Below are 21,636 nucleotides of genomic sequence, written 5' to 3'. Positions count from 1 at the left end.
ATAAATGAAATGAAACTCCCATATCATTGCTGTTTGCTACTTTGATGAAACAAAGCACTAAAATATGTCAGAAAGCATACACTGGTGTAATCTAGTTTGCTATGCTTGCATAGGAAAGTAGAAATCCATGATCTGGTGGCAGTAACATTTTAAATTCCATAAACAGTAAGGTGTTTTAGAAAAATTCTTAAATTTCTGAGGGAAAAGATAATTCTACTAGATGATGTGACTAGTTGTCCCTCTCATCAAAATAAAAGGTAATATCAAAAACATATGACTAAGGATGGTTATGTGTTTGAAACATGATTTAAAGGTTTAAATTTATATCTATTCACATGTACATTTGGCAAAGAAAAGAGTATATATCTGAGAGCATGGTTGGTTTACTTGTTTATGATGAAAATTAGAAAGAAGGGTCACGGGAAGTTCTGAATGTGGGACACAACATTTTTTGGATGTGACAAAGATCAACTTTGAGAAAAAATGTACACAGAAAAAAGGAAAGAGACAGAGGGGAAAAATTAAGAAAGGAAAATGATGAATGAAAAGATACTAGAACATAAATTAATCCCCCAATGGAATTAACAGAAAATGGACCAAAAGAAAAAAGACATGGAAGACGGGGAAAATAATTGTGTTACAGAATGCCACAGAACTGCAGCTAATGGGAATAACAAAAAAAGGTTAATTGGTGGAATCTTGGTCTAAAAGGTTGTAGATGAGAAAAAATGTCTATAATTGAATGTTGCAAAACAATGGGAAAGATATGATACAATGATGAGCATCTGTAAGTGGAAACTTGAATGTGCAAGTGATATCATAAAGCAAATAATGCTATATGGCACATGACAAAAACTAGAGCAACTAGATGAATAAAAGTTTGCTGATAAACTGTTCACCAAGAAGGAAAACTGAGAAATTTTAAGATATGCAAATACCAATAAAAATAATGGAAAGAATGCATATACTGAATATATTATATTCAATATATTGTACAATATATCCCATGTTGTATGTTGCAAGATGGGAGTTTATATAATGGAGAGCTGATGAGCACTTTAATATATGGAAGTGGAAGGTGTATATGCCATGAAAACATAAAAGAAGTATATATGGTAAAATAAGGGAAGGGTCAAGCATGAACAGTTGCTGAATAAATGTGGATTGAAATAGAAGTGAGTAACCTGCATGTTAGAAGTACATTGCAGTGGTTTGATTACATAAAGAGAATGAATGAGGATCAACTGCAAAACGATTAAATATAAGAAGAATAAATAGGTCCAGATGAAGGGGAAATAAGTGATTGGATAGAGTTGATAAGATCCTGAAAAATAGGTAAGTTTAAAGAACAAAAGACAATGTATATCACAGCATATGGATGTGATAGAAGCAAGGGTGATTTATAAAGCTAGAAAGATACAAAGAGGTAAAGTGAATTGTGTTGTTGTAAATCAGATTTATTTATACTCCTTTTTCTTTTTCTTATCTCATGCTCTTTGATTTACTATTTCTCATTTCTTTTCTGTGTTCTGCATAATGTTGCATGCCCTGAAAGGAAACAACATGACAGGTATGTATGTGTGTAGTTAGAGGAAATCAAAAGGATAGATTATCACAGTGATTGAGGACCATTTGTTAAAAGTAGCAGTATTCATTGATTTAGATCATTCCGCATTAGTCAGAACTGCTGTTACTTAAACAGATAGAAGAAATCTTACTGATAGTTAAAAGTGTTCCATATTTGTTCCAAAGTCAAGAAAGTTTTTTTTTTTTTTAAAAAAAAGTCTGGTATGCTGCACCTGTCATTGTCTTTTTAAAGAATCCATTTTTCTGGACTAATACAAAAGCCACATGAATCCACAAACAAATGTGTTTCACATTAAGAAAGCATTAAGGGAGGTAGGAAAAATAGCTTCCACATCCTTTGCGGAAGTCCATTATTAATATGTGCACTTTGCGTACATGTTTCAGATCCTAATACATCACACCTTTGCTTAGCAAGACAGCCTTATGAATCTAATCAATCCCAAAGGTGCTTTTTTCAAAAGGTAACTGGACTTTGTTTTTCCTTGAAGACGTTTTGCTTCTTATCCAAGAAGCTTCTTCAGTATGGATCCAGAACTGAAAAAGCTTCTTGAATGAGAAGTGAAACATCTTCAAGGAAAAACAAAGTCCAGTTGCCTTTTGAAAAAAAGCACCTTTGGGACAACTATGAGCTGGATGACTCAGAATCTCCATAGACAATCCAATCAATCAATTTACTAATAACAACTATCTATTTAAGTACCAGCATCTCAATTACGTATATAATGACAAACTCTGCAAGCATCACTTATTGATCTAAATATATATTCATAAATATATCTCTCAGCAGCTTGATGACTTTGTCTGTACTTGGATTAGAGATCCCTCAGTAATACCAAGGTTTTAGGTCAGTCTGGGAAGTGAAAAAAACATCCAGAAGACAGCAATAACAAGCCTTCAGTACAATTTGGTATAGTTACCAAGAAAATTCTATGTATGCCATCACCATGAGTTAAGCTCTATATAACTATAGACATATATATATGTCTATAGCTATAGACATAATAATCCTTTGGAACCTATTTCAATTATCCCATTGTACTACAGAGCACTGCACACCGGAACAACTAGATACAAGAACAGTTTCTTCCCCAATGTCATCACTCTGCTAAACAAATAATTCCCTCAACACTGTCAAACTATTTACTAAATCTATACTACTATTAATCTTCTCATCGTTCCCACCACCCATCTCCTTCCACTTATGACTGTATGACTGTAACTTCGTTGCTTGTATCCTTATGATTTATATTAATATTGATTGTTTCCTGATTGCTTATTTGTACCCTATGACTATCATTAAGTGTTGTACCTTAGAATTCTTGACGAATGTATCTTTTCTTTTATGTACACTGAGAGCATATGCACCAAGACAAATTCCATGTGTGTCCAATCACACTTGGCCAATAAAATTCTATGGTTCTATGGTGCATACATATAATCAATCTTTCCTTTTTGTATTCTTTTCATTCTCATGTAACAATTAGACCAGGGAATCCAAGACAACTTTAACCACTCTTGTTTTAACAATTGTTTTAATTTAAAAGAAATCAGATGAAGTGTTGGATGTAAGTGAAAATAGCCATTACAAAAGTTTACAGTAGTTTTCAATCAAGAAACAACAAGAAAATATAAGATTTTCAAGACTATAGAGGATAGAATCTCAATCAAAACAAGAAGTGATGAATCTTTTAAATGAACTTGTAATGTCAGACAGTTATTTTAAAGAGATTATCTCACTCTATTGAAAATGCAGGATACTACTGTAAATCCCTTACCTAGAGTTTTATTATTATTATTATTATTATTATTATTATTATTATTATTATTATTATTTTATTGGTTAATCTTTAGTGAGATTCACAGCCTTTGAGGCTGGTTAATAGCTCAGCAGCTCGAGTCCTAACCAAGGACCTAGGAACTGTTAAGGTATTGTCGGAGGATGTAAGCTGTTCCGAGTAAGGTGGTTTTTTGTAGAGTCAAAATGTTCAAGTCCGGCAAATTTAGAATTTCTAAATAGCGGGGTAGCCCTTTGGGTATTGCTCCGAGGGCTCCAATTACAATCGGGACAACACACGATTCCTTTTTCCACAGTCGCTCAACTTCAATTTGTAAGTCCCGGTACTTTGTGATTTTTTTCTTGCTGCTTATCTTCAATTCGTGCATCACCAGGTATTGCAATGTCAATGAACCATACTTTTTTCTTTTCAACTATTGTTATGTCAGGTGTGTTGTGGATCAAGTGCCTGTCAGTCTGAATCCTAAAGTCCCACAAGATCTTGAGTTTCTTATTCTCTAAAACTTTCTCAACCTGATGTTCCCAGTGGTTTTTGCTGTACTCAAATCCAAACTTCTGGCACAATTTCCAGTGAATGATTTTAGCAACACGGTCATGGCGTTGTAGGTAGTCAGTTTGTGAAATTTTGCTGCACCCACTGATCAGGTGGTCGACTGTCTCTTCTTTTTCATTGCAGAGGTGGCATTTGCTGTTGGTGGTAACATGTTGAATTTTTGCCTTCATACAGTTTGTGGCTAGAGCTTGTTCTTGAGCTGCCAAAATAAAGCTTTCTGTTTCTTTTTTCAGTACTCCTGATCTTAACCAGTTCCAAGTTAGTTTCTGGTCAGCTTTGCCTTCAATACTTTTCAAGTATTGGCCATGCAGAGCTTTGTGTTTCCAATTTTCAGCTCGCTGCTCAATTACTTCTTTCTTATATTCTGCTTTTGTTTTAGTTGTCTTTAAAAGGCCTCCTTTATTTACTTCCTTAATCATTGGTTCTTCACTTTTCTGGATGTAACCATTCAAGCTGCATTTTTCTTCTTCCACAGTCTGCTTTACTTGTAGGAGTCCTCGACCACCCTCTGCTCTTGGTAAATATAATCGGTCAACATCACTTTTAGGGTGCAAGGCATGATTCATTGTCATAAGCTTCCTTGTTTTTCTGTCCAAATTGTCTAACTCCATCTGGGTCCAGTCAATTATTCCTGCAGAGTATCTAATCACAGGTATAGCCCAGGTATTTATGGCTTTTATGATGTTTCCTCCACTCAATTTGGACATTAATATCTTACGAATTCGTCGAATGTACTTGGCTGAAGTTAATTCCTTGACTTTATTATGCATTAAGTCAGAGGCTTCTAAAATCCCCAAGTACTTGTAGCCTTCTTCTGATTTTACTGCCTTTATCATTTCTTCATTCTCTAGTTCTATTCCATCCTCTTCTATGATCTTGCCTGCTTTGGTTGCTATTGTTGCACATTTGTCAATTCCAAACTGCATACCAATGTCTTGGCTGAATTCTTTTGTGTTTTCTATTAATAAATTCAGTTCAGCTTTTGTTTTACCAAACAGCTTCAAATCATCCATGTACATCAAGTGCGAGATTTTCAGTCCTTTCTTTGCAAGATTATTATTATTATTATTATTATTATTATTATTATTATTATTAATAATAATAATAATAATAATAATAATAATAATAATAATAATAACAATAATAATAATAGAATTTGTATACCGCCCTACTCCCGAAGGACTCAGGGTGGTGAACAGCCAAATAAAATACATATAATACAAATGTTAAAAAAACCATTAAAATACAATTAAATAATTGGCCTGAAAAACAAAATTTAAAACACCCCAAATTCATAAGACAAATTTAAAATTTTAAAAATGTAAAAAATTAAAAATTTTTTAAAAAGTTTAAAAGAGAGGTTAGGCCAGTCCGGCCTGCTGGAAAAGAAATGTTTTGATGGCACAGCGGAAAGCGCGCAGATCCGGGATCCTCCATATCTCCGGGGGGAGCTCATTCCAGATGGCGGGTGCCCCCACAGAGAAAGCTCTCTCCCTGGAGGCCGCCAGTCGACATTGTTTGACCGACGGCACCCTGAGGAGTCCCACTCTATGGAAGCGTACTGGTCGGTGAGAGGCCACTGGTGGCAGAAGGCGGTCTCGTAGATACCCCGGTCCTAAGTCATGGAGCGCTCTAAAGGTGGTAACCAAAACCTTGAAGCATACCCGGAAGACCATCGGGAGACAGTGCAGCTCGCGCAGGAAGGGGGTCACATGGGAGCACCACATCGCTCCCATAACCACCTGCGCGGCCGCATTCTGGACCAGCTGGAGCCTCCAGGTGCTCCTCAAGGGGAGTCCCGTGTAGAGAGCATTGCAGTAGTCCAGGCGGGAAGTGACGAGGGCATGAGTGACCATATTTAACGAGTCCCGATCCAGAAAGGGACGCAACTGGCAAATCAGGTGAACCTGATAAAACACCCTCCTGGCCACAGCCGTCAAGTGCTTTTCTAAAGTTGCGAGCCCTCTCCGTGGGGGCCAATAACTCACCCCCAATAGTCAGTAATGGCACCAACTGACTATATCGGGATGTCGGAAACCACAGCCATTTGGTCTTGGATGGGTTGAGCCTGAGTCTGTTCCTCCCCATCCAGATCCGTACAGCCTCCAGGCACCAGGACATCACTTCAAGGGCATCATTGGGATGGTCCGGGGTGGAGATGTACAGCTGGGTGTCATCAGAGTACTGATGGTACTTCACCCCGAAACCATGGATGATCTCACCCAGCAGCTTCACATAAATGTTGAACAGAAGGGGCGAGAGGACCGACCCTTGTGGCACCCCACATACAAGGGGCCTCGGGGTCGACCTCTGCCCCCCTGCCAACACTGACTGCGACCGGTCAGAGAGGAAGGAGAAAACCATCGCAACACGGTGCCTCCCACCCCTAGCTCTTCCAGCCAGTGCAGCATGATACCATGGTCGATGGTATCAAAAGCCACTGAGAGGTCTAATAGGACCAGGACAGAGGAGCACCCCCTGTCCCGAGCCCTCCAGAGATCATCAACCAATGCGACCAATGCCGTTTCCGTGCTGTACCCAGGCCTGAAGCCTGACTGGAATGGATCCAGATAAGCCGATTCATCCAGGTACTGAGGGAGCTGTCGTGCTACCACACTCTCAACAACCTTCGCAACAAAGCGAAGGTTGGAGACTGGATGGTAATTTGCCAATACTGCCGGGTCCAGGGAAGGCTTCTTGAGGAGAGGTCTCACCACCGCCTCTTTCAAGGTGGCGGGAAAGACACCCTCACTCAGAGAAGCATTTATAATCCCCTAGAGACAGCCTCATGTAACCTCCCGAGAGGCCAGCACTAACCAGGAGGGACACGGGTCCAATAAACATGTGGCAGCATTCAGTCTACTCAGTATCCTGTCCACGTCTTCGGGAGTCACAGAATCAAACTCTTCCCAGACCTGCCAGACCTAATATTCTCAAGACCTGCCTCCATCCTCCCACCTGAATCTACCCCGTCAGAGTCCAGATGTTCCTGAATCTGAGCGATTTTATCATACAGATACTGTACAAAGTCCTCGGCTCTACCCTCCAAGGGGTCCTCCCGTGCTTCCTGAAGGAGCAGGGAGCGGGTCACCCTAAACAGGGTGTTCTCAATTGTCTCAGGATTTAGCATTATACAGAAAAATGGTGGCATTATTTTTGTTACCAGGTCTCCTTTAGGGGAGGGTATTCAAAAAACTTACATAAGAATGCTTCACTGAGGTAGAGAAATATTATATAGGAGAATGCAAGGCCCAGCATGAGACATGAGCATGAGACATAGATTATTTCATGACGTGCTGGTTGCTAAATGCTAGTTTCATAAAAACACCCTACTAAGATGTAAGATGCATAAAGTCTGCTTTACTGGAGCATCTAACTTCATTTTTAACATAAGAACAATATCAGATTGTATCCATGGAGAGTGATAATTGTTCAGGAAATCACCACCAGCATTGTCTAAGTATCAGATAATATTTTCAAGTAAAGTATTATAAACATACAATATAATGTACAATAAATTATCAATCCACGATATAATATATTGAAAATTGATAAACTGGTTATATAAAACAAAATATTCCCCCTACCTAAAGTCTGAGCTTCAACAAACCAGTTAAAATGCTTAATTTAATAAAACAAACACTATTTCAATATCTACATCGTTTTATTTTTAGTTATAAATTTAAATAACTTTGTGCAGATGATGCTAGAAAACAGATACACATGCAGAATTAAAACATAAAATATTAGCAATATATCCATCAAAATACCCCTGTTTCAATATAATTAGCCATTCTATTTATTGTTTTTTTTAATCAAATAAAACTAAACAATAATACACTGCAGTATAGCAAAGAAAAGGCAGGTCATGAGCCATAAAAAGAAAAAAAAACTATAGATGGGAAAACTGTTAAAAATGTTTCTCAAATTAAGCTGCTACAGTCTAATGCAAGGGTGTCAAACTCACCATGTCATGTTGCCGCACATTACGTTTCATGGCGTTTTTCCCATTCGTGAAGCTGGGGTGGGTGTGACCTGTGCATGACTCATCTGGCCCATGGGCCGCCAGTTTGACACCCCTGGTCTAATGCAATGGCAGGATCTCATGTCTCATGATAAAAATAGAATCATGCAGTTGTGACATAAACTCCATCACTAATGTCATCATGATGTTGTTTTCCCCACTTGCCCTTTTCCAAACTTTGCATATGCCTCTGGTTCAGTGGTTTGGGTGATGATGAATATAGGCTATCCCTTTTTCAAGAAACAAATCTATCTTCTATTCCACAGACCCCTGTGAAAGGGGCTTTTGAATATCCCCTGCACAGAGTCAGAACTAAACTATTTACTTCCAAATGCTCACTTTTTAAATGGTCAGCCTGACACTCATTTCCATTTAGTTTTGCTATCAGCATTAATATCTGATGATAAAGCAAATTAGAATGCCCTCATCTGTCACATGCAACTTTGCTCAACGAGTTAATTCTACGGCTGGACTCTCAGCGCATTCTGTTAGAAGAAACCTGTAGGAATGCAGGCTCCACCTTATTCTGATGAAAAGTATATAACTACATAAAAAGAGCTTTCTGTACCTTGTTAACTCAATTTCTTCTAAATAGCTATTGTTGTTTATTAGAATTTCTGGGTAGGGTTCATAGAAAGGCACACTTGGAGCACCGAGTAACAACTTGAGTAACATAAATATTAGGTTTCAAACAGATCTTTCCTATGTCTAGTGCTCCCTTGCCATCTCTCACCCAGCCCCCTTCCAATAGCTGTAAACTGCCTATTTATTCCTGAGTTTATTGTTATTATTTTATTTGGCAGTTCCATACTATTCCACTCTTTTATTCCTTGTTTGCTAAAAGTGTTAACACTTATTTTTCTCTACTTGATTTCCCTTTTGATTACAGACTGATTCTTCCATTGTTCTGGAATGAATAACGTAACTAAATTCAGTAGGGGAATGCTGCCAACATAATGTCTGGGTACACGTAGAAAAACAACAATTGAATGCTGAGTTGTTCTTTCCACTTCAAACTGAAAGGAAAGAAAAAGACACTCCTACATGCAAAGAACAAAATAGCTCCAGGTTAAATATATAAGAACATATCATTTATCGGAAATGGTACATTTAATTAGTTATACTGTATTATCTTTACATAAATTAGGGATTGATTTTGTATTCCAAAAACTGAGAGATTCAGATTATGGTAAAATATGGAAATTCAAGAGTTTCCTTATTTATTCATTTATTTAGGATCCAATCTCAGTCTGTCACCGGGACCAGAGATTTAGTCTTCCAAGCTTTTGGACTTATGCTTGAGTCCCTCCTCAGGAAACTTTTCTCTATGTGTGCACTGGACTATTCTATGCATAGTATTTATGAGGCTGTGTGTGGCTTTTTAGTTGTTAATTGGAATGTTGATGACCAGCTATTAAGTCATTGGTTATGGTTTCCTTGTGCTGCTATGCCCTTGACTCCTATGTACCTGGTAAACTGGTGATAAATCAGTAGTCCTGTTGACAGACAAGGAGCCTGTTTCCCAGGTTTCAATCGTTTCCCTGGCTATTTTTTGTCCCTGCTCAGCCAACAATCCAGTAAGAGTCCGAAAGGTTGGAAGACTAAATCTCTAGTCCCGGTGACTGACTCAGATTAGATCCTGCAACGTTATCTTGGGTTGCATATATTTGCCTTCATTTGTACATCTATTTAGTTTTCTGAATTATTTATACCTCTCTAAAATACCTTTTGTTATCATTTATATCTCTCTAACGGTACTTTTTATTACTATTTTTAAAATACTTTTTTTAAAAAATTACCTTATGTAGAGTTCACATAGAATTCATCAGAATTGTAAACATATTGTACAGACTTAATATTTTGGGGGAACAACCTGCTAACTTTAGATTTAAGTTCCACTCTGACCATATAAAGATCAGAGAGCAGAGATAAAGTTTCCCAAGCCAAGTATTTTTCAAAGACTGGCCAAAGAAAGGCAGGAGCTAAAAAAACATATGAGATTAGTGCAGTCAGTGGCTAAAAATCATACGTGTTTCACAAATTCCTGATTTCACATCTTTTAACATCTGATTTCACATCTACCACAAATCTGACTGTAATCCAATGACAGTGCTATTAAATGACTTAATTACTCAGTATTTAATCTTAGTATGCTTCTGCATAGCCACTTCTTTCGCCCTACTCGCCCCCAAAGCATTTCTACACATTTTATACTCTACTGCAACTATCTCCCAGCTGCCATTGCTCAATGACCAAGTAGTCTACCAGTGAACTACCGCCACCTCCAGGTGATCACTGAAAGAGCATCCATCCTTCTACTGCCTCACTGCAATTATTTTCCCAGCTGGAGAGAAGAGGAAAAGTCACTGTTATATTGACTTCAGCAAAGTAGAGGGGGACCAATGAATTGGAAGGTGAGATAGAAAAAGACTTCTTGTCAATAGAAAACTGTCTACCTTGCAGTTCCATCTTTATAGTTTTTTGTTATGTGGCAGCTGAGCCACAACTTTAGCAGAAGAGCTCCTAAATAGCTCCATTATCAGGAGCACACAAGGGCACATTTAAAGAGGCCCTTAGTCCCAAGACACGTATATTTAAAACATGAGGATAATAAAAATGTTGCAGCAGAAGATGTGTACATTCTCAGCGACTATATAAATCTTCAGAACATTTATGAGAGATTATGGGGATAATAATTAGGAACCCTGCCTTGCATCCAAACAATCTTATTGCATGCATTTTTGCAGATATTTTGCTGTGCTAATATAAGACACAATGTAGTTACCAGGCTCTTTCTTCAGATCCAACTTTCAAAATGGGAATAAAAATAACAGGTTTTTGTCTTCACACTGTAATTTCTATGATATAAACTTTGAGTGGGGATGAGGTATGTCTTGATTGGGTTAATATTGTCCTTAAACCAGGGCTTATCAAATGCATAAAACATACTAAGTCAAAAAGAATTACTTTAAGATGTGAATATAATTTCTTTGACATTTAGTCCTGACAACATTGCTTCATCTTCAGAAATGGATGAATCAAACTGCTTTTTTGCAATGATTAGCTATTAGTTCACCTTCACCAGTATTATCTATTCTAACTGGCAGAAGCTCTCTAGAGTCTCCTGACTGTTTCCTGAGATCGATTATCTTGTCTACAAGAGATGAAAGTTATGATCATATTCATGAGCAGATTACAGTCATATTCCAACCCTATTCACATTTTGCACTGACCCATTTAAATCAATGAAGCTTAAGCCATAAAATAGATCAGGCAACAGAAACCCTCATATTTGCTGAAATGAAGTTTCCAATAACTTCAGGGTTGTTAAAGAAGTTCAGGTGTAGAATGCTGAGATTTGTAGCACCTGGAGGATAATGGTATTTCTCTATATTTATCTAATGGTAAAAGGTAAAGAGTTGTAATGGGATGTAGAAAGGACAATGGAAGACCTGGCAAAGAGGTGCTACCTAGAGAACAATCTGATAAGAGACAGCATAGCCCACAATTGCAAAGTGGGTAAAGCAAGCAGCTCAAATTATTGGGCTGCAAAACTGATGGAAGGAGATGCAAGACTTGCAAGATTCTGTTAATGTAGTTTTACACTAAAGTAGAATTAGATTATCTTATCTATGGTCTACCTACATCTACATACACATCTACAAAATGAAGCAGGGCACAGGCTGTTAAAATTTTGTCAAGAGAATATGATGGTCATAGCAAACACTCGGTCAACACGGAAATCAGATTGGCTATGTGCTCTGCAGCCAAAGATGGAGAAGCTCTATACTCATTCAGTAAAAACAAGACCAGAAGCTGACTATAGTTCAGATCATGAGCTTCTCATTGCAAAATTTAGGCTTAAATTGAAGAAAGTAGGGAAAAGCACTAGGCCACTCAGGTATGAACTAAATCATATCCTTGATGAATATACAGTAGAGGTGACAAATAGATTTAAGGAATTATATTTGATAGACAGAGTGCCTGAAGAACTATGGGTGGAGGTTCGCAACACTGTACAAGAGGTAGCAACTAAAACCATCCCAAAGAAAAAGAAACACAAGGAAGCTTTGCTAATAGCTGAGGAAAGAAGAGAAGCGAAAGATAAGGGAGAAAGAGAAAGATATACCCAATTGAATGCAGAATTCCAGAGAATAGCTAGAAGAGATAAGAATGCCTTCTTAAATGAACAGTGCAAAGAAATAGAAGAAAACAATAGAATAGGAAGGACCAGAGATCTCTTCAAGAAAATTGGAGATATGAAGGGAATGTTTCATGCAAAGATGAGCATGATAAAGGACCAAAATGGCAGGGACCTAACAGAGGCAGAAGAGATTAAGAAGAGGTGGCAAAATTACACAGAAGAACTACACAAGAACGAGTTTAACATCCCTGATAACAATGATGGGGTGGTCACTGACTTTGAGCCAGACATCCTAGAAAGTGAACTCAAATGGGCCTTGGGAAATCTGAGCAACTACAAAGCTAGTGGAGGTGACAGTATTCCAGCTGAGCTATTCAAAATCTTAAAAGACAATGCAGTAAAAGTGCTACACTCAATTTGCCAGCAAATTTGGAAAACTCAACAGTGGCCACAGGATTGGAAAAGGTCAGTTTACATTCCAATTCCAAAGAAAGGCAATGCCAAACTATGTTCAAACTATTGCACCATTGCACTCATTTCACATGCTAGTAAGGTTATGCTTAAAATTCTACAAGCTAGGCTCCAGCAGTATGTGGATCTAGAAATACCAGAAGTACAAGCAGGATTTCGAAGAGGCAGAGGAACTAGAGATCAAATTGCCAATATACACTGGATCATGGAGAAAGCTAGGGAGTTCCAGAAAAATATCTACTTCTGCTTCATTGACTATGCTAAAGCCTTTGATTGTGTGGATCACAACTAATTGTGGCAAGTTCATAAAGAGATGGGAGTACCAGACCATCTTATTTGTGTCTTGAGAAACCTATATGCGGGTCAAGAAGCAACAGTGAGAACTGGACACGGAACCACTGATTGGTTCAAAATTGGGAAATGAGTCCTGCAAGGCTATATACTGTCACCCTTCCTATTTAACTTATATGCAGAACACATCATGAGAAAGGCGAGGCTACATGAATCACAAGTTGGAATTAAGATTGCCGGGAGAAATATCAACAACCTCAGATATGCAGATGATACAACTTTAATGGCAGAAAGTGAAGAGGAACTAAAGAGCCTCTTGATGCGGATGAAGAAGGAGAGTGCAAAAGTTAGCTTGAAACTCAACATTAAGAAAACTAAGATCATGACATCCAGCCCTCTCAATTCCTGGCAAATAGATGGGGAAGAAATGGAGGTAGTGAGAGATTTTATTTTCCTGGGTTCCAAGATCACCGCAGATGGGGACTCCAGTCAAGAAATTAAAAGACTGCAGAGGAAAACTATGGCAAATCTAGACAGCATACTAAAAAGCAGAGATATCACCCTGCCAACAAAAGTGCATATAGTTAAGGCTATGGTTTTCCCAGTTGCAGTGTATGGCTGTGAAAGTTGGACCATAAGAAAGGCTAAGTGCCAAAGAATTGAGGCCTTTGAACTATGGTGCTGGAGAAGACTCCTGCGAGTCCCTTGGACTGCAAGGCGATAAAACTGGTCAGTCCTAGAGGAGATCAACCCTGACTGCTCTTTAGAAGGCCAGATCCTGAAGATGAAACTCAAATACTTTGGTCACCTAATGAGAAGAAAGGACTCACTGGAGAAGAACCTAATTCTGGGAAAGATTGAGGGCAAAAGAAGAAGAGGACAACAGAGAATGAGGTAGCTGGATGGAGTCACTGAAGTAGACAGTGTGATCTTAAATGGACTCCAGAGGATGGTAGAGGACAAGAAAGCCTGGAAGAACGTTGTCCATGGGATTGTAATGGGTCGGACACGACTTCACAACTAACAACAACAATCTAATAAAGCTGATGAGGTTTCCTGAAGCTGAATAAAAATCCTTGTGATTACATGTACAGGCACATGGTTTCCATGGCTCCAATATGAAACTGGTTTGTTACTGCAATTCTCTGGGATCTTTTTAGCTTAATCTTAGGCTTTTCTAATGGTTTCTCCCCAAAGTGCTAGCCAGGCCTGACTCTACTTAGCTTCCAAACTAGGCAATATCAATAAAAACAGTCCATGGCATCAGTTGCATGATACCTTGCCCAACCCTTAGCAATCAAGAGCTGGGAATGGATAGTGAACAGCTCAATTACAGGTAGTGTTTGACTTACGATCATTTATTTAACAATGATTTGTAGTTACAATGGCCTCAGAAAAAGTGCAGAAATGGAGCTCATGAAGATCTAAGATCCCTTTCAGCACCCCACCAGAAGAGTTTCCTTCCATGCACAGAAGAGAATTCACATCCTTCTGCAAGGTGCAGGAACGATGTTTCATGTTTAAGCTTTGTTTCTCCACCCTGTGGAATGATGTCAGCTCTCTTCCATGCATTAAAGAAAGCTGCTCTGGTGGAATGCCGAAAAGCTTAAATCTTCACGATTTAAAGTTCATATCTGTACCAGGGGGGAAATCCAGCAGGTTCTGACAGGCTCTGGAGAACCGATAGCAGAAATTTTGAGTAGTTTGGAGAACCGGAAGTGGGAATTTTGAGTAGTTCAGAGAACCAGCAAATACCACCTCTAGCTGACCCCAGAGTAGGGAGGGAATGGACAGGGGAAGGATTGCAGTATCCTTCCCCTGCCATGCCCACCAAGCCACACCATGCCCACCAAGCCACGTCCACAGAACCGGTAGTAAAAAAAATTGAATTTCACCACTGAGCTGCATCCTACCAAAGGAGTTCCCTGTGCGTGGAGGAGAGATGATATCCTTCCATAGGTGCAGCAGCAAAGCTTAGATCTTCATGATGTAAGATTTCTTTTTGCCCATCAACAAAGACATTTCTTTTGATGCATGAACAGATGCGGAACTCTTTCTGTAGGGTGCGGAAATGTATCTTAAATTGATACTCTCCATTCTGCCATGCCTGGGAAGCCTCCAAAGAATGGTGCCCACTTGCAGAATGGTACAATGTGGTCTCTATAAGAAGACCATGCCTTGCATTGACTGTGTGTAAAAGATAAGTAGAGCAATTTATATGCTCTGCAGTGTTCTGAAACCAATTGATCAGGGATGAAATGCTCCCGGTTCGGACCAGCTCGGATGAGTAGGTAGTGATGGCAGCGGGCAGTTCGGAGAACCGGTAGCAAAAATCCCTTCCCCATCCCAGCCTCCAGCTTTCTTACCTTCGCATGCCTGCCTTGCTTCGTTTGCTGTAATCCCTGCAATCGATTGCATCAGCAAGCAACTGAATCTCCCTACCTGCAATCAAGCTCATCGGTGAGCAGCTCTTTCTGCCTGTCTGCCTGCCTGTGAGTTTTTTCCCCCTTTGGGAGCTTTAAAAAAATAGTTAATTAGGGTTTTTTTTAGTCATTCTTTTTTTAAACCTAGCCATTTAAAGTTTAGGAAGTTTTAAATTTAGTTGCTTTTATATAAAAATAAAATAAAATAATGTTTGTGCAGCTTTCTGAGATTTTGTGTGTTTCTGTAGTGTTTCACTCTAACTACACAAACACACAAAATCTCACAAAGCTGTATGTGGAATTTTGTGTGTGTAAAGTGTGAAAGTTGGTTTTTTGGACTTTTTGTGGCTGTGTGGTTCCTGCTTATTGCAGGGGCCATTTTGCCCCTGCTTTTACATTGTGGGTGAGCCTGTTGTGTTGTGTTGTGTGTGTGTAAAGTGTGAAAGTTGGTTTTTTGGGCTTTTTGTGGCTGTGTGAGGTTCCTGCTTGTTGCAGGGGCCATTTTGGGTCTAGCACAGCTGCTTTTACATTGTGGGTGAGCCGGTTGTGTTGTATTGTGTTTTGTAGGTTAAAAAAGGGCAAAGAAGTGATCTTGACTTGGCCATGCCCACCTGACCAACAAGCCACGCCCACCCAGTCTCCTTATCACCAAGCCCCACCCACTAATTAAGCCACACCCACAGAACCGGTAGCGAAAATTTTTAGATTTCACCCCTGCAATTAATGCTTTGGGTACAGTGGATATTGTGGATGTTGGTTCGCCCTGTAACCCAGCCAGGGTTTCCTGAGTCTGGTGGGCCAATGGGATACTGAAGCCTCCAGGGACTCCATTTCACATGCCACTTAATGACCCACATGATCACTTAACAACTGCAACTGAGAGAGCCAGGATTTCAGTTATTGAGTGAAACAGTCATGTGGGCTTCTCATTTAATAACCAGTGCACCTAACGACCAACATTATGGTCCCAATTGTGGTCATAAGTTGAGGACTATCTCTATATTAAGTCACAGTCTCAGTTCATCTAAATGAGAGCAGCAATAAAAAGACATCAGGAAGGAGAGAGAAAGAGAGAGAGAGAATAAGTTCAGTTACTGGAATTCCCCTAGACTATATTCAGGTTACAGAAGTCTGATTTGAACCCTATAAAGTATTTGTATTTCCTTAATGACAACTCTCATAACAGATCACAATGCATTATTTATTTTCACTATTTCTTATCTTTCTTATTATAAAGGTTTTTTGGAATCATATAACTTAGTAAGAGGAAACACTATGTTATGCATTTGCAACAAAAGGAATAGTTTAATTACCACTTTTAAAATGCTTTGCAGTGATACTCAATGGATGTTAAATTAATCCAAAGAAATATTAAGTAGAGAAAATTAATACAGAACAAGGATGCACTTTGTTAATGTGCTAATGAAAGCCGAGTTACATGTTGGGAATAACAGGATTAAAATATGAAGGTAAAATCCTCAATATTCTAATTACAAATTCAGCTGTAGGTTACTATTAGTGACAGTTCAAGGTTGATGAATAAACTTTACAGGGAAACAGAAAAAAGTCCTCAAATAAAATTCTTGGTGCCTTCATATGAACAACTTGACACATAAAAACCTTTCTCAGATAATTGGGTTCCTCATTTCACAGGAACACAGTATTTTAATTGGTAATTGAATTTAGCTGAAATACCCACTTAAAAAGAATTTGTAATTTCTTTTATATACTTAGGTCAGCAAACAAAACCAAATCCCATTAATATATTTAATAGTAGAAAAATTAGAAGCATGTTCATTCAATTCTTTAAGAATATGTACTAAATCTGCAATAAATGCAGAAGAAAGACTTGTTTTTTGTAGTTGTCACTTTGTTTATAAAGGGTGTTAATAGCTCCTTTTTTTTGGCTCTTTCTTCCCATTCTGTTCAGAGAATCATATATCTCAACTTCAGACATAGAGACACTGTCCCAGTGCCTAAAGATTATTAACCTGCCCCTACTGTTTAACATCTGCATGAAGCTATTGGGTTAAATCATTTATTAACATGCAATCAAGTATGATCAAAATGCTGCTGATACCCAGGTGTATATTTCAATCTGAGGTGAGTCATATTGTCAAGAACTTGCACCATGTTGTTGGAGTTCGATTGGAGAGAAACAGACTTCAACTCAATCCTGTCAAATGTTCTGGATTCTCCCAGTACTTTCCATTTTAAGCTCTGAATAGTACAGCACTCCCCAAGATAGAAGTGGTGCATAATATAGGAATTGTCCTGGATTTATAGCTCCTGCTGCTGCAGTAGTTGGCAGCTGTGGCAAATGTGCCATTGCCCAGATTTGCCTGTTGTGTTAATTGTTCTCTTTACTTTCCTGCAATAGGAATAGGAATCCCTTTTCACAATGATTCATGCTTTAATTAGTTCACGTATGGACTATTGCAATGTGCTGTATAGTTACATGGGCTCAAAAGACCACTCAGATGTTGCATTTGATCTACATCTAAGTACACCCATGTAAAGCATCTGCTGCATGACTGCATTAGTTACCACCAAGCTTTCAATAGGTGCATTTAATGGATGCTAGCTGTGACTTTTAAAGGCCTTCATGGCATACAGTCTAGCTATCTGATGGATTGCCTTTCTCCCATGATTTCTGCCAATCTGGCATTGTCTAGGAGTGTTTTCTGATGGGACTCGGGTGGCATGGCTTCTCTTTCATGGTTCCTGCCCTCTGGGATAGTTTCCCTAATTTACTATCCTTTAAATACTGTAGGCCTTGAAGACCTGGATTTTCCCCAGGCACTAGGTAGAAATGTCAGTAATTTTACTGAATTGTTTCGCATTTTATTTCTGGTTATAGTTTGTTTTTATCAGTGTACTCCACAAAGTTGGGGCAGCCTAAATGATTGGTGTGTATATATTCAGATAATACCACATTCAGTGGAAGCAGCATTAGATGATCTCAGCAATTCTAATTTTTAACCTGAGTAAGTAACAAGAATGAACATAGATGAAACAGTGAATTAAGATGAGGACCAAAAAAAAAAAAAAAAGCAATTAAAAAAACAATAAAAAAGGGTTACCTTAAAGCAACCGTCTTTCCATTCCTGTGTGTGCACATCACCTGCCGGGTCTGATATCCAATTTGTATGTCCCAATATTTATTCTCCTGTCTGTTCTGCCTGTTATGATTCCTTTTCTTCTTAATTAATTCCCGGGTTTCTGGATCCCGAATATTCTTCTCCTTTTCTTTCTCCTTTTCTTTGTTCTTCCCACGTTTCCTTGCCTGTCTGACATGCCGCAAGTGAGGAATTGAACAGGTACTCCAGGACCCCACATTCAGACTATACAGGTTTTCTTCAGTGGCACAGAGGGCTGAGCTACAAGCCTGAAACTCTGTCAGATTGGGGCAGGCAGAACCCCCATAACGAGGGGGAGCTACAATATGGCGAAAACGGTAGGATAGCCCTTTGCCGCAGCTCTTAGAACACTCTGTCCAGGCTGAGAAGTCAGATACAATGCAATCTTGCTGGCAAGGGATGAGACATCCCTGTTCTAGCTGAGGCTTTGGCTCAAAGTATTCACATATGGCGTCCTCAACTATCACACCATTTGATTTTTGGACACAAATAATATCTCTCCTCTGAATTCCTTCTTCCCCATTCACACATACTGTTGTTTTTTCAATGCTTTTTGAAAGAATGGGCTGACACTGGTTCCAGCTGCCCAGCTGCCAGTCATACAGTTCCTTGTGCCAGTCACAAACTCTGAAGCAATTCTGTTGGTTGTCAGGTCTCTCTGCCTGCTTGCAATTTGTGAAGAGGGTAGTCCATCCTTCCACATGAGCACACCATATAGCTCGAGTCTGGGTACCTCCTGGGCCACATTCATCTCCCATACACCTGCCCCATGGACCTACAAAAAATGGAAGAAAAAAGGGAGACTGACAACTTATACCCAATAACAGAGACCTAGAAAAATCAAGCTCAGTTAAAAGAATAACATTTCTGGAATCTGCATCTTACTTAAGGTTACTTGCATCTCATGTTGCACAGTGAAAAGAATATTATATGAATATAGTTCACTCCATCTGGTTTTCACCCCCTCTTTCTATATATTAAGAAAATGTTTAGCTGTTTCTTTTTCCTTTAAAGTTGAATGAATGATGTATTTTAGGAATCAACCTTTTCTATTGATGGGAATCAATAAGCACTTTGTATATGATCAAATAAATATAAATGATTTTACATATGTGTACACAAATAAAAGACACACACACAGCCAAGGTTTCATCGTGTATTGTATGATGTCACCTAAATTTTGTTGAGTTCTTATGCAAGAACATAGAGATTTTATAAGTTGCAAGAATTGCATAAGATTTTTAGCTATTACTGTTATTATTATTATTATTATTATTATTATTATTATTATTATTTTGAAAGTTAGTGAATTCTATCTAATGATCTTTTGCAATTGAACTGCAGCAGGTATACATTTATCTTCAACATTAACACATCATAACTGGTGCATATTTTAAGGCAAACCTGGAATACAGATATTAAGAAACAGAAAATTCAGTTACCATGTTAGTTGTCAGAAATTTAAAAACACATAGCTACTGAAGAAAAAGACTAGGTGCAGATTAAACTAGAATTAAGGTTTTCAATATTTAGCTAGATACTCAGCAAAATCAATGAATGCTTTGTATATAAATTCATTTCAGGGAGATTACCCTAATTTATCTCACTGAGCATGATTGTCACACTTGTTTATTCCACTTTGTGCATATTTATGTATAAAAGTCATAGGAGAAAGAATAATTTTCTACAGAATATTACTGAACAGCACTACACAAATTTATAAGAAAAATAATTGAACTACAAAACCTTTCATGCTACAAGCCTCTGTCTTAGCATATTTTTACATATTTTGTACACATTGCAACCAAGCCTTCATTAATAGATGGAACTGCTGCCAGTCTACTCTAGATGACAAGCTGTAGCCTTTGTGCATCAAAATGTTCAGGTTTAGACCCAACTCATATTCAAAAGAGAATTCAGCATATCAAACAGTTGTCAATGGATTAAAACATGCCAGCCCACAAACTGGATCTCGGTAAACAAATAAACTGACATTATTATGCCATGTTGCAAGACCTGACAGCAAGAAAGAAAATATACTTTCCAATGTTAAGCTGCAAAGGTGATAAATAGTTTTAGCAATGGCTCTGATGGCATCTCAGGCTTATTATAGGTTTAAGAGGTCCATAAAACATGCTACAAATGCAGCATGCTGTGAGGCTAGATGAGGTTTTGATAGAGTATTTTATAACCAAGTCTTTAAAGGTGTGGCTGAGCAGAAAACTGTAAAAATGAATTAGTAAAAGGAACAGAGAAGCAACAGGAGGAATTAGAATTCAAGAGAAGAGAAGTAGTATAGTGGTAGGAAATGATAATGATCCCTGGTTTAAATTTTCAATATCTCAAGATTAAATTGGGAAAATATTCATATCTGAACTCATATAACTAAACATTTTCCTACATGTTTCGAATGACAATTAGCAGAATTCTATGTCAGTTGGCTAGTACAGAGCATTCTGAAGTAGCATAGCACATTACTCAGGAAAAAATAAAAGTTATATATCTTCCAGACTTATAAGTAAACAAGTTCTGTAGATAAACTGTATAATGCTTTCTACATGGAAATAAAGAGATAAAGAGGATTCAACAGATTATGAATTAACCTCAGATTGAAAAACTCAAAAATAATATTTCTGAAAAGCTTTCTATTTTAATCACAAGCAAAGACAATGCTGTTGTTTACCGGTTGCATCAGATCAGAAGTAGTTTGAAATACTCTTAATAATTTCAAACAATTTCACTGATATGAAACATTTGCTATCAACTCAAGGTTTTGAAGACCTTCACATAAAGAGATTGAATTAGGCACTACAGCTCATGTGCCTCTCCCTACATAGAATTTGATAGAGTGGAGCTGTTAGATGGGTATATGATGGTTAACTGAACAGGTTGATGTTGAAGCCAAATTTAAGCGCAACAAAATCATGGTAAATTGGGCCAGAAAAAGCCATCCAAGGAGAACTTACAAGATATTGGATTACAATGATATGACAGCTATGTGGATTCTCTGAAGAAATAAGCCCACAGTATGACAGTTATAGAGAAAAGGGCTGGGAGGGAAGCAAAGTTAGATTGAATAATTCAGACAGCAGTGTAGAAATGATTGATTGTTTAACATTTAGGGGAAGACTGGATCTTGTAGCTTTTCTGGAGATGGATTATAAAAACTGTAATACTTTCAAATTTAAATAGAGTACGATGGAAGAGA

At 38.2% G+C, this 21,636-nt stretch overlaps 1 protein-coding gene across 8 annotated transcripts in view; it reads right to left on the bottom strand.

Annotated features, from left to right (window-relative positions):
* Positions 1-21,636, bottom strand: part of THSD7A (thrombospondin type 1 domain containing 7A) — a 308,047-nt gene that overhangs the window by 129,106 nt on the left and 157,305 nt on the right. For all 8 annotated transcript variants that reach the window (XM_060685655.2, XM_060685658.2, XM_034401949.3 and 5 more), the window contains one exon: positions 18,372-19,203. In XM_060685655.2, the coding sequence (XP_060541638.1) occupies positions 18,372-19,203 (832 nt within the window). The remainder of the gene's footprint in view (positions 1-18,371; positions 19,204-21,636) is intronic.

This window comes from Pantherophis guttatus, chromosome 4, assembly GCF_059756535.1.
Source record: "Pantherophis guttatus breed Tessera chromosome 4, ASM5975653v1, whole genome shotgun sequence".
Lineage (NCBI taxonomy): Eukaryota > Metazoa > Chordata > Lepidosauria > Squamata > Colubridae > Pantherophis > Pantherophis guttatus.
Note: the sequence above shows the minus strand (reverse complement) of the source record. Positions and strands in the feature narration are given on the sequence as shown.